This window comes from Peromyscus californicus, unplaced genomic scaffold (assembly GCF_007827085.1).
Source record: "Peromyscus californicus insignis strain IS unplaced genomic scaffold, ASM782708v3 Scaffold_19__1_contigs__length_69161282, whole genome shotgun sequence".
Taxonomy (NCBI): Eukaryota; Metazoa; Chordata; class Mammalia; order Rodentia; family Cricetidae; genus Peromyscus; species Peromyscus californicus.
The window spans coordinates 13074607-13088461 of NW_026294491.1; the positions used below are offsets into that span (position 1 = coordinate 13074607).

Below are 13855 nucleotides of genomic sequence, written 5' to 3' on the forward strand. Positions count from 1 at the left end.
ACTGTGTTACTCTCACTTTCAATGTAAAACAGGAATAAAATTGGTAATGCATTATTCATTACCCATAAATATTAGGCTTGCATTTCCTGTCTCATTTTAATACTCTAAAGCTCTTCAAAGGAAAACACAATATTTCAATTAAAATATTTCAGATGATTTGCTAGAAAATATATGTAAACTTAACACTTGTGCCTGTCAAAGAGCCTAGAGAAAATTATACTATAGAGAATTTTTTTTAATTCAGAACTAAGATAATTAGCATAGCACTGAAAACCCTTCACAGTTTTGCTCATCCCCCTTCAATGGTAAGACACCATTCACTGCTGTTTGGGGAAGGGATGGACACGATGTAATGTCCTTGGGTTACTGCTTGCACAGTGAACAAGGAAGGAGCTGGAGGAAATGAAGGGAATCCAGTGCCCTGTAGGCTTATAAAACTGGGTGATATGGGAGACAAGTGTATTTATGTGTGCTTCCTCTAAAATATTATCACAGTATGGTGTTCAATGTGTTTATGAAAGGTTTCCTAGGTCTTTTGCTAAGCATTAATCACAGAGCGCAGAGCAGGGGGATTGTCACATGTGTTAATTTGGGAAAAAAAAAATAAGACCTTGCATTTTAAATTTTCTGTGTAGAAAGAGAAAATAACTATTTATATAAAAGTGGGCATACTTTCAACCACAAGCTTTCATCAGTAGATTCTCCCCCTCATGTGGTTATTTGTATATATTTCAAATTTCTTCAAAATGGATGCTCTTCATCTGAACCTGCAACACAGTGTGCATTGAGGTTTGTGTGCACGTCTGTGTCCACGCTTTGGGGGTCAGGTTGGTGTACTCTTTTCATCTCAGAACAGCAAAGGAGGAGTGCTATTGAGATTGACTTTTTTGTCTATTGATTTTTAAATAATCAAATCCATTAACCCATAAAGAGCCAGGTGTCTAAGCTCTGATCTCTTCAAATGGGGCTTTGACATGCCTAGAACATGGGTTAAGTTGATAGAGAAACTATGCTAATTAAAAAAAATGAAATGATTATGAAAGATTATATCTTGACTAACATCCTTGAAAACTCTTCTCTTCTCAAATAATGGTATCAATTTTGATGGAATTCAGTTATTAATCTAAAGATGATAAAATCAGTGAGCTTACAGTTTCACAAATAAGTGAGCGTTTACTGGTATTTAGTGTATTCTTACAATTTTATCAAATTCCAATACTTTAAAATTCACATTATCTTTCTGTTCTCTGAGTGTGTTGCCGATATTGCTACCTAAGACATTTTACTCATGACTCCAGGCTCCTGTGATGCAAGCACATGAGCTTTGATATACATATGTTTAATAACAATGCAATTCTTCCTTCTGGTTCATATTTTCCATTATTCACTTTTCTCTTTGTGCTTGCATTTTCCTTCAATTTATTCTCTTCCATCAACTGTAGATTTGTGAGGTACACTCCTTAATACATTCACATGTCAGCACTGTGACAACATAATACTTCCATGAATATTAACTTGTCACCCTGCATGTGCTTATGTGACAATTAATTCCAGATGACACCATTTGCTTTGACCAATTTGGGGAGGCTACAGTGATTTTCCACATCAGATGCTGCTAACTAGAAATCAGCACACACAGTTCTCCAGCTACAGTAACACCAGAGAGGTTCTTATCATCTCAGAGCAACAGGGGCTGAGCCTCTCACAAGAAACTGACTGTAGATGGAGGCAGTGTATCCTAGAGCTGACCTTTACTGCCTCACATGGACCTGCCATATCACAGGACACACTTCAGCTCACTCTGCTCTGTTCTGCGGTTAGTCTGTTACTATAACAGAACATTCCTTGATATTTATATATATATTTTTTACAACAGGAACCTTTTAAATCTCTATAAGGTATATGTAAATGCCATTGCTAAATAACTTAGTGATCCTTCAAGAACACACATTTAAGACAGAGTTGGAAATATTGAGCAAATTGTCACTTAAGTGTTAATATTTTAGATTGATTTTAAGGTTAATGCTGAATTATAAAATACATTAAGTTTTTGATGACTTAAGTAGAAATGTCATGATCAGCATCAAATTCCAGTGCATGTGTGTCAACACAAAAAGCACTAATGCTTTAAGAATTTTATAATTAAAAGTTTCACCTTTCTTGACCAGAAACATTTTAAATATGCCAAAATTTTGGCAAAAACCAATACGTATGTTAAATATTCCTTTTCTCATAAAGTATAGATCTTCCTTTGACCAACTGCATCATAATATCACAGTTTTGATTTTTTAAGGATAATTGAATTTTCATAGAATTAATGAGTCAAGTTCAGGAAACATTGGTGTGTTTGCATTGCCTTGGACCATATAAATGTCCAGACTACTAGTCTTCACTGAATAAGATATGAATGGACATGTATTTCCACACAGCCAGGGGATTTTATGAATAGACACAGGATACTCTGATCTCATTTTCCACAAGGCCAGGAGAGTTCATGTAGCAGTCATGTCTATGTGACTCTAAAAGGAACTTCGGTTTGTTAAATATAGAATTTATTAATGGATAATATTTCCTTCTGTCACATAAGATACAATTTATTTTACCCTCAAACACCATGCAATATGCACCAAATATATGATTTATTAGTATATTGCTTTGGAAATTGTTTGAGGTAGGGTAAAATAAACTCCAACCCAATCACAAAAATAGGGAAAAAAATCAATATAAAAATAAGTGTATATACAAAAAGATAAATAAACACTTGAATATAAAATAAAATACCAAATAAAACTTCATTTATAGGCCTGTGTTCACATGGCTGTGTATAAGATTTGGGAATAGACATTTTAATGAGTCAAAATATTACCACATGCATGCAAGATGATATGCATGCTTGCATATGTGCACATAAAACATGCCTATATATGTGCCCATATACATGTATGCATATTCATGTGCATATATACACATGACAAAGAATGACAGGACATTTTAGAAATCGAATCTAACTTGTCAGTTTTAATTAATTAGTAATAGAGTACTAAAGTACTTAGATCAATACTCCTCCACCTCAAATTTAGAACCTTTTAGAAAAGAAATTCCATGATGAATTCCCAATGTCCATGACAGACTTAGAAACCACCAATATTTAAATAACATTTAATCTACTATTTGTTGACTAAATTATCACTTATATTAGTAAGTGATAATAAAATTTTATTTAGAAAGAAAAAGAACTAGAAATGAACCACAGCAACTGGCAATCACAAAACCAACAACCTAGTACGTACAGGAACTCCACCAGGTGGCACCTATATGTAAATTAGACACAAAATAAACATGGTAAGCATAAAGGTCATGCCTACCCAACGCACATAAATACACAATAGTAGAGAAAATAAATGAAGTTTGCTTAAGCTAACAGCATTGTCCATGAGATATACAATCATTTTTTTTCTTTGCACTTTGATATCTATATAAATGACAGAATTATATTTTTATAAGTATCTACTTATCAGTACATAATACCATGAAAAATACATTGATTAAATATCTTAAAACATCAACACTTACATTGAATTGTTAGTGAATCACTATCATTAAACAAGCTACTGAATAATCGCTGATTGTCACCTCAGGGGCTCTTACAGAGAAGTTCAGTGCTCAGCTTTTCCTGGCTCTGCCTTTGGAAGCATAGTGGTCTCAGTTCTGTTGTAGACCTTGTGCATTTCTTGATGTTCTTCCAGGAAGAGCTATTTCAAAACTATACTGGCTGTACTGCTAAATGATGTGAGTAAGCATTTCATGTATGTGTGCATGTTGATATATGAAAAATAAAGATTGATAGAAGGATGTTCTCTTTAGTAATTTTTCAGTCTTACAAAGGATGCTCAGGGTGCTTTTTAACTCCACGTCCATACTATATGAATGGCGCTATAAGCCAGCAAATTTGGCTTTTTTCCTAAAATCTTGTCTCACTTTTTCCTGGTAGAAGGAAAAAGCCATCTGTAGGATGTAATTTACCATCTTCAGAAATGGATCCAGTTGGCATTTGCCCTTAGACTTGACTATTCCTGAAGCTGTCCAAAGGAATCTACTCCTGCAGTGAGTTCTGGCTCCCTTTGCTTGAGATCAGTCTCTTTTGATATTGGTAACATCTTCTTGACGTTTCTCATTTCTATAAGATTATTGGACCCCTGCCCTGTGCTGGTTACTCTCAATTCTGGCTCCTCTCAGAGCAAGTTGGTCTTACCAGCTAGTGAATAGTTTCACAGTAAATCGCAATAATCTTGATATTTAATTTTGTAATGTAGATACTCTGAAACTCCTAGAAATGAACTAATTTATTTTTTAAAAAAAAAACCAAAAAGAGTGTTTGAAAGAAAAAAACAAGCACAGATGATGCAGACAAATATCAATTTTCAAACATATAAATGTCTATTTTGTGAATTTTTTTGTGTTCCAGTGAAGGTAGAATTTTAAAATAATGGATGAGTTGTAAGTAAGTAGCTCATGTGAACATGGTAAAGACTTCTCTAAGAATGAGAGTGGACCACCATTGAAAGGGATATCTAGTGAGTCCCTGAACTGACTAACTCAATATTACTGGAATATCAGAAGCACATGCTTGATGTCCCCATTCCTTCAACCATGTCTGAGTTTATCAGTACGTTGGAGAGCTATCAAAACCTATCAAGGGGTGGGAAGTGGTGTGAAAAATAAGCAAGTTATCATGGCATGAGATATATCATAAAGAGATTTCAGATTAGTGAAGTGGAAAGACTGACATTGCAGAATCGAAAGTGCGTTAGAGAAATACACCAAAAAGGGACGTTCATCTCAGCTTGGACTATGAAAGAAAAAGATTCTTGAATGAGGAAACCCCAGAGATGAATTACAAACAATAAAAAAATGTTAGCTAGCCAAAACAGTTTATATAAAATAGAATGAAACCCCTTAAGTTATACAAAATGAAGCAAAGTCATTTAGCTAAGACATAGCTTGGCAAATGTGAAATGTGCCCGTGATTGTACAGGGTCAGCAGGAAGTTTCAGAAATTGAAGATAGGAAAGTGTTCAGGTAACAAGAAGTGCCATTTGCATGAGACTGGGTATTCCTCTACAGAGCAAACATGTCTCAAAATATCTTAACTACAAAGAAATCTAGTATGTATTCTAACCTAAAGTTTTAATTAAAAAATAATATCAAAGTCCTTTGAAGTGTCATACAGTCATGTCTTGAGTTTTTGAAAAGTCACTCAATGTCTCTTTCCGAAATAAGAGGATTTTTGAGATGGAACATTCACTGTGTTTTCAAGCAGAGACAACAAAGTTGACAGGACTGTGGTTAAATCTGTGATTCAAGATTAAGAGTACAAGAAACAAAGGACCAGAAAGTTAGACAAGAATCAGAAGGGCAAGCATAAAGATAAAGAGAACATTGAAAAGGAAGAGATGTATGGGGGAAGGGAGCACAGGAGTTGCCAGTCTCAGGTGACTGGAGGAATTTTGTGTCTTCTTGTGATTGCAGTGATGAAAAATTTAAGGACGTTCTAGAACAGTGCTGTTCATTTAGCCAAATGTGATATCTATGTTTGTCAATCAGAATTTTTAAAAATTCAAGTCAGATGTTGTGGTACAGGCCTGTCATCCCAGGGCTTGTGAGGTGGAAGCAGAAAGATGAAGAGTTCAAAGTGGATTTTAGGGGCTCAGGACAGCTCTGGGACCTCCTCTCTCCTCAGGACTCCGCTATGCTCCATGTTTCCCCTGGCAGCTTGCTTTCATTGTTAGTGTTGTGTTAGCTGACTGGCTACAAAGATGTCACATTCACTACCGCTATAGAAAATGATGTCACGCTTCCTTGCTCTGCCTCTCCTTCTGTAAGTTCCTAGAGGACGCTGTGTTGACTCACATGAATTTTCTGTCCAGTCTTCATATAAAATCTCTGTGGCTAATGGGATAAATTACTCTCATTTTGCCTAGCTAGACTGTTTTCCACTCCTACCAACAAGGTCTATACTACAAGACCAGAAGTCAGCCAGATGGGACCTGGAGGAATAGAAGCCTCACCAGCTACCAGCTGAAGTATGCATGGGCCAATGGCCCCCAAGATGTCTTCTTTAATAACCTGCCATCACAGTGGAAGGGAATCCCAAGATGCTACTCTGGGCTGCTTTTGGAAATGTTTTTTTTTTTTAAATGATTGATTCACATTTTTTTGTTTTCACTTGTTTTGTTTTATTTATTTACTTATTTATTTGTGTGTATGTATGTGTGATACATGTGTGTGCACATATGGTATATGTATGTGGTGTGCAAATACACCTGCATCTGTGTATGGATGGAATGCATGAACACATGCCGGTGTATGGGTGTGCATCCAGGCATGGAGGCCAGAGGGGAAAATCTGGTATTTTCTCCACACCTCATTGTTAGCAGTATTTCACTGGTCTGGAGATCACTTGCTGGTTACTTTCTTTATGTGAGTGCTCAGAAGCTGAACTGAGGTCTTCCCACTTGCCAGGAAGTGTCTCTCTCCTTAGTCCTCCTCTTGTGATTTTATGTTCACTTTATAATGCCGTTATTTTCCCTATCACAAACTGTACCAAACAGCTTTCAATTTATATTAACACAAAAAATCACCCTGGTGATTTAGCAAGCACCAAGTGAACAATTCATTGGCTTTCATATGCAGAACAGCTACATTGAAGAACAGCAATTAAACGAAACACACGTTTAAAAATACCTCTGATAAGGAATTAAACTGTAGCTCTAAGATTCACTACACCAACTTTGTTTAGTTTCTGCTTTGTGGTTTGTGCAACTGTTATTTTGTACTACTTCCTATAAACATATATAGAATAAGAGGATATCAACAAGCAATAACAAAAATGTTCATGGAACTTACGTCTTCTATGTCTTTGTCCAGAGCTACAATTCTCAGAGGAGTGGTTAAGTTTAGGCTCTCAGAAATGGTGGCTCCCACTGGGGCAGATTCCAGGATGTACCCTTGATAGCTGGGCATTGTGAAATATGGGCTCTGATTATTTTCATCCAGTATTTCGATGTGTAGACTAGCAAAGGCAGGAAGTGGGTGGCCATTGTCCTGCTCAGCCTGTAAATTAAAGGAAAAATAGCTATGATGTCCTTTGGAGTGACTCTTTCATGCCATAGGCATAGACTTTCTTTACCATAGGATTCTTGCAGCAAGGCAAACTGCTCTAACAAGTGTTAGAAAACATAAATGAGAAATGGAAGTAGAGAGCCCTTATTGCTTAATTGCCTTTTTTTCAAATCCAGTATTCATTTCAGAAAAATGACTATGATAAACTATTGCAATACTATGTACAGTAAAGAGATAAGTGTCTTGATATACAATTAGAAATACAGAAGGTGAATAGAATTGAGTTGTTGATAACTCAAGGATACAGAAAAAAGAGATTTATTAGTCAAATAAAAACCTCTTCTTTTGTCTTCTCAATATCTTCTTATTCCACACTGGAGATTAACTGCCTGGTGTCCTGTGAATGTGTGTATGTCCAAAGTGATATATTAAAATCCTAACCTAAAAGGGAGTAAGGGGTGTGGCTTTGGGGATGAATACCTTGACAAATGTTCAGCCTCTATCAGTGAGATTATTGTCCTGAATAGAGAGGCCCCAAGTAGCCCTGAGGAGGCAGGCCTGCCATCTCAGAACTGCTTGATAGACTCTCGAGGATAAGAGTTCTAGGACAGCCTGGGCTATACAGGAAGAACCATCTTCCCAAACAAACAAACATGCAAAGGCCCTAGAAGAACCCTGGGCTTCTGCCACCACATGAGAGCACAGCACGGAAGTGCCAAATAGGAGAGGATGTACCCTTGGCAAAACGAGCCTGCCAGAGCCTTGTCCTCAGACTCCAGAGGCCAGAACTGTAAGAGATTCATGTGGTTGGCATGAATCTGGCACTATGCATTTTGTAATGGCACAGTCCCCAGTAACTGTCTTGCATAAATTAATAGATTGAAGCTGCATTTGTCACTCAGAAAAGGACCTGAAAAATCACAGCTACAAGTGAAAGAAAATTCCACCATAATTTTTAGTAGTTAAATGATTCCTAGGGTTATTTATTGGAGATACATTACTCAAGTATACTTAGATAAAACTGTACTAATGTATGTGCTTATTTTTCCATTTGTTTGTTTTTGGGGGCAGGTGCTATTTTTCCTCCAGTTCTAAAGGACATGGAATGGTAAGAGAAGAAAGTAATACCCACTGAACCCCCAAGACCAGCAGAATCCATCCTGGCAATCAATGGGGTCACATGTGGCAATCACATTGCCCTCATATTCCAAACCTAGGCTTCTAACGTAAACTTTTCTTATTTAACATTTCCATTGAATAAGAAGATGAATAATAAGCCCCACTGGGGTTAAGTAGAATTGATGACTTTGTTTCAAGAAAATCCCCAGGATCTGTTACTATATGGGACTATCACTCACATTTAAGATGTTATGAATGTCACAATTACTAATTTTAAAGTATGACAGCTAGTAAATGGACAGCCAAATGTTATACACTGCATTGAGAAACTTCCTTATATATATTTTAACTTATTTTGTTGTCACTACTTTGAGATTAGTTTTTCTTTTATACAGTTATTTTGTGCCTTTACATTGTCACTTAGCAGTAGAATGCCAAAATAGACCTTGGCATAAGGTGTTTTGAGCTCCACTCCTCAATGAAGGTGACCCCAGAATCAATCCATGGCTTTTTCACACTGATGTGGGTGGTGCTTACATCATCAGTTCAGAGGTCACTGTACTTTCAGGGAATGGGATTAATTGTGCTGAGCCATGGAATTTCTAGGAGCTCATGTGATGCACATCAGGAGATACGCACTTATAGAGATAGCCAAAAAGAAATGGAGATGCAGTGTACAACCAGCATATAGTCCATCATGATAGAAACCAATGGTTCAACCATGGGGCTCCCATCTAGCATGATGGCCTGCTAAAGGCAGAGATGCTCTGTGTCAGGCCTGTGGGCATGGAGCAGTTCATACACACGGGCCATTCTGAACAGGATTTTTTTCTCTCTGTTTTACTATTCTTGTTCTAATAGTTACTAAGTGTTGTCCAGAGATACCAACAATGGTGTGATAACTTGCAAATTGTATAATCTATTTCCCTCGTCAGACAAACACATACATATTTTTAATGTGGGAGAAAATGAGGGAAACTGCACAACTGTATAATAATGCAAGAGGCTTGTATTCCATATTCAGATTGTGTCATTAGCTTTTACTACCAGCTGTGAAGCTGGGAAAACATGTATTATTTGCTTCATGAAAACAAAGTGATTCAGTGGGAAGAAAACTAAAACTCAAATTAGATTCTTCAGAACAACTTAATTCCCACTGTACCTATAGTTTTGAAAAGCATCGCATGAAAATTTTACTGGTTGTTATACAGATATTGATTTGTTGTAATAATGACTAATGCTTTTGGATTGCTATTACACCTTTAGTTCCATCGGAAGAATGGCGGACCCATGTCTAGTGATCTGTCTCCAAGCCCACATTTTTATTCTGATGCCATTTGCCTCTCTAGATATCAAACCACAAACTTCTACATTGGGAAAAAAAAGCAGAGAATGTTAGTCCATGTTCAATGCTGTGTGGTATTTAAGGCAGGTTGGGCTGAGATGTCTCCAGATGTGTGAGAAACTGCACAAGGAAATTTACTGCAAGTTCCCTAAACTGACAGAATAATAACAATAGGAAAATGGATGGGAGAAACTGGCAAAGGAAATCATAGGAAGATACACACTTCCTCTTCAGTTAGAGTTAAAATGTAGCATTGAAAAGCAACAGTATTACACTTTGTTCTTTAGCATTGACCAGTGCGTGGTTAGAAGTAGAAAAGCGTATCTGAGAGGCAGAGTTGAGGGCTGGTGAGATGGCTCAGTGAGTACAGTGCTTGCTATGTATGAGGAACACTGCTGACTCCCAGCACCCCACCTGAAAAGACAGGCACAGCAGAGCAGGCATGCCTCTAACCTCAGCATGGGGAAAGGGGAAACAGGAGGGTAACCAGGACTCACTACCCTGCTAGCATTGCCAAGTCAGGAAGGTCCGGGTTCAGTGAGAGACTCTGGCTCAAAATGCACGATGAGGACTGAGGACGACACCAAATATTAATCTTTGTCCTCAACATGTATGCACACATAGTCAGGATCGCACACATACATGCAGGTACACACACAAATGGACATCAACACACACATACACACACACACAAAAAAAAAAAAAAATTAAAGACCCATGTTTGTTTGTAAAAATTATAAGTATCAGTTTTAGAGAAAACAGTGAAGCATAACTAATGCTCATGTTTAAAGCTCAAACTATTTAGATATTCCAAGGACAGGAAGCTGAAAGCATTTCAATGCTATTTTTAAAATAAGGAAACAGAGGGCCTGATCCAGTTGGGGGCTCCTCAGCTATTGGTTCATAGCTCATGTGTTTCCATTTGTTTGGCTATTTGTCCCTGTGCTTTATCCAACCTTGGTCTCAACAATTCTCGCTCATATAAACCCTCCTCTTTCTCGCCAATTGGACTCGCGGAGCTCCACCCGGGGCCTAGCCATGGATCTCTGCATCCAGTTCCCTCAGTCACTGGATGGGGTTTCTAGCACGACAATTAGGGTGTTTGGCCATCCCATCACCAGAGTAGGTCAGTTCGGGCTGTCTCTCGACCATTGCCAGTAGTCTATTGTGGGGGTATCTTTGTGGATTTCTGTGGGCCTCTCTAGACAGTTGATTAGCTTGATCTGTTTGGGAGGCATCCAGGCAGTGGGACCAGGTCCTGTACTCAGTGCATGAGTTGGCTGTTTGAAACCTGGGGCTTATATAGGGACACTTGGCTCAGCCTGGGAGGAGGGGACTGGACCTGCCTGGACTGAATCTACCAGGTTGATCTCAGTCCTCAGGGGAGTCTTTGCCCTCGAGAAGATGGGAATGGGGGGTGGGCTGGGGGGAGGCGGTGGGGGGGGCGGGAGGGGAGAGAACAAGAGAATCTGTGACTGATATGTAAAATTAAATTATAAAGTAAAATAAAATAAAATAAAAAATTAAAAAAAATAAAATAAGGAAACAGTTATAAGTTCTGAGTGCCTTGCATCTAAGTACTAGGAATACAGATTGTATATAATTCTATATATTATATATTCTGTATTCCTAGCACACACACACACACACACACACACACACACACACACACACACACACACACCCCTCACTGGCTTTTTGAGACAGCATCTTACTTTTGGCCCAGGCTGGCTGTAAACTCTGAGGAATGGTCCTGCCTCAGCCTGTAAAGGGCTGGGGTTACAGGCATGTGGTGGCACAATGGTTTTTAAACTCTTTCCATGCTGGTTAGTGGTGAGTAATTTAACACATAGATATGATAAACTTTAAAAGCGTAATATAAAAAAAAAACATTTAAAAATGTTCCACAAAAAGAGAATAGATTCTTTTCCTATGGTACCAGGGAGAATGTATTTCTTTTCTTTTTTCCTTTTATATTTACTTATTTAGTGTGTGTGCACAAAAAAAATTTCTTATAACAACTTTTCTTATTCCCTTTCCAATTAAATGACTTACTAACTAGAAAAGGACTTTATTTATAGTGCCAACCAAAAGCTGGCAAAGTGACAACTCTTAACAATAAAAATATGACTTTTATACATTTCTAAGCTAGTATTTTTCTTATTTGAAAACATATTTTTATATAATATAGCCTGATTATGGTTTCCCCTCCCTCCATGTCTCCCAGTTTCTCTCCACACCTTTGACATATGGATTCACCTCCCTTTCTGTCTCTCATTAGAAAATAAACAGGCTTCTAAGGAATACTAATAAAATATAATATAATATTATAAGGTAAAAAAACACATCAGAATAGGATAAAACAAGCAAACAGAAGGAAAAGAATCCAAGGAAAGATAAGAACCAGGTAAGATGCAGTGAGTCATTTGCTCACATACTCAGGAATTCCATAAAAACAGAAAACCTGAAGCCATAATGTATATACAAAGGACATATTGGGTTAAAAAGAGAAGGAAAGAGAAAAAATTAAAAAGATAAAAGATAAAGCAAACAGAAAGAAGGAAAGAAGGAAGATAAATAAGTAAATAAGTAAATAAATAAGTAAATAAATAAATAAATAAATAAATAAATAAATAAATAAATAAATAAAGGCAGGAAGAAAGAAAGAGAGAAAATCTTGACATGACATTATGTGACAAGGAACCTCCAAAGATGCCACTAGGTTTGTTTTCTGTTGGCCATCTACTGCTGGATATGCAGCCTACCCTTCAAAGTAGTTTGTTTTCAGCAAGAGGCAGGACCATCCATCCCAGGACCAGTGAAGGGCAGATCTAGCTCAGTGCACCCTTGGATTTCCACACATGTGGTTCCTATGACCTCCTGTGCTAACACTGGCCATGGACATCATCACAGACCCCAGCTGCAGCAGGACCAGGACCCAGACATGGCTCTTGGCATCAGCTCAGGCCCAGATATCACCATGTCCCCAATAGCAGCACAGGCCACTCAGATCAGTATGGCCCTGGTGGCAGCATGGCCCTCTACCACCAATAAGATCCCAGGTGTCTGACCAGACCCTGAGCATCTGCAGAGCCCTCAGTGGTAATGGGAGCCATGAACGTCACCCCAGACCCCAGCGCTGCAGGGCCACAGACTCCAACATGGCCCTCCACAGCAGCTCTGGACTATGTCTCCATGGCCCTCAGACAGCAAGGTGATCTCAGGTGGCAGACCAGATTGCAATCAGTGCATGGCTCTCAGTGGTAACAGGAACCATGGACATCAGCTCAGACCCTGGCTCTGTCAACATCAAGATTCTGTGTGAGAGCACAGGCCACTCTGAACAGCATGGCCTTGGCAGTGGCATGACCCTCAGACACCCACCTGGACACAGGTTACAGCCCAGATCCCTGGCATCCCTGTGGTCTCTGCACCCCATCTGGGCAGCACAGTAAAGCTGACCCTGTTGTCTGGATCTAGGTGAGCCAGCCCTGAGGGCATGAGAGCAGAAGAGTTGGCACCCCCCCTCCATCCTCATATACCCCTTGCATCAGTCAGGAGAGAAGGCCCTGTACCTCACCTGGTAAAAGAGTAGAGCTGATCCTGGTGGTATGAGTGTGAGTGGGTCAGATCTGGGAACCTGAAAACAGAAAATCTAGCCCTGACTCTAGCTTCAGGCTATATTGGGTGAGCAAGTTGAAGCAGTGCTGGAGAGCTCACCTGGGTAGTGATGATGAGGGAAGGCAGACTGAACAATCCAGCTACCACCCAGGCCCAGAACCAGGACTATGAGTTAGCCCACCCCAACATCCACCTCATCTATGAACTGTTGGAACATGTGAAGGAGACTAGCCTACAGATCTTAAACTGCAGGATCTCCATGACATAGGACAACATCAGGTATCCAAAAGGAGCCCCAGAGAGAGCCCAGTATCGATGGTGTAGCAGAAGCCAGAGGCCTTGAAACAGACCAAGGACTCATAGCAATGAACCCTTACAAGTAAAGATGCATGGACTAACGGGTAAATTATGTGACTCAACAGGCCACACCACAGTTTCCACAACAAAATTCTTTTCTCTTTTTTCTTTTTTATGCTTTGGCTTTTCTTTTAATTTTTTTTTGAGGGGGTGTTGCATGGGCAGAGGGCAGAAGCGAGGGAACTTGGAAATGGTTGGGTTCAGGATGCATGATGTGAAATCCATAGAGAATCAATATAATTTGAGAGAAAAGAAAAAGTCGTTTGTTTTCCCCAGTAAGACTCCTTTGGA

The 13855-nt window shown here is 38.8% G+C and overlaps 1 protein-coding gene across 11 annotated transcripts in view; it reads right to left on the bottom strand.

The window, feature by feature from the left end:
* Positions 1 to 13855, bottom strand: part of Pcdh15 (protocadherin related 15) — a 1435070-nt gene that overhangs the window by 299033 nt on the left and 1122182 nt on the right. For all 11 annotated transcript variants that reach the window (XR_008219809.1, XR_008219808.1, XM_052744717.1 and 8 more), the window contains one exon: positions 6907 to 7113. Coding sequence is in view for 9 of the 11 variants with exons in the window: in XM_052744717.1 (XP_052600677.1) it covers positions 6907 to 7113 (207 nt within the window). In the remaining 2 variants the exon portion in view is untranslated. The remainder of the gene's footprint in view (positions 1 to 6906; positions 7114 to 13855) is intronic.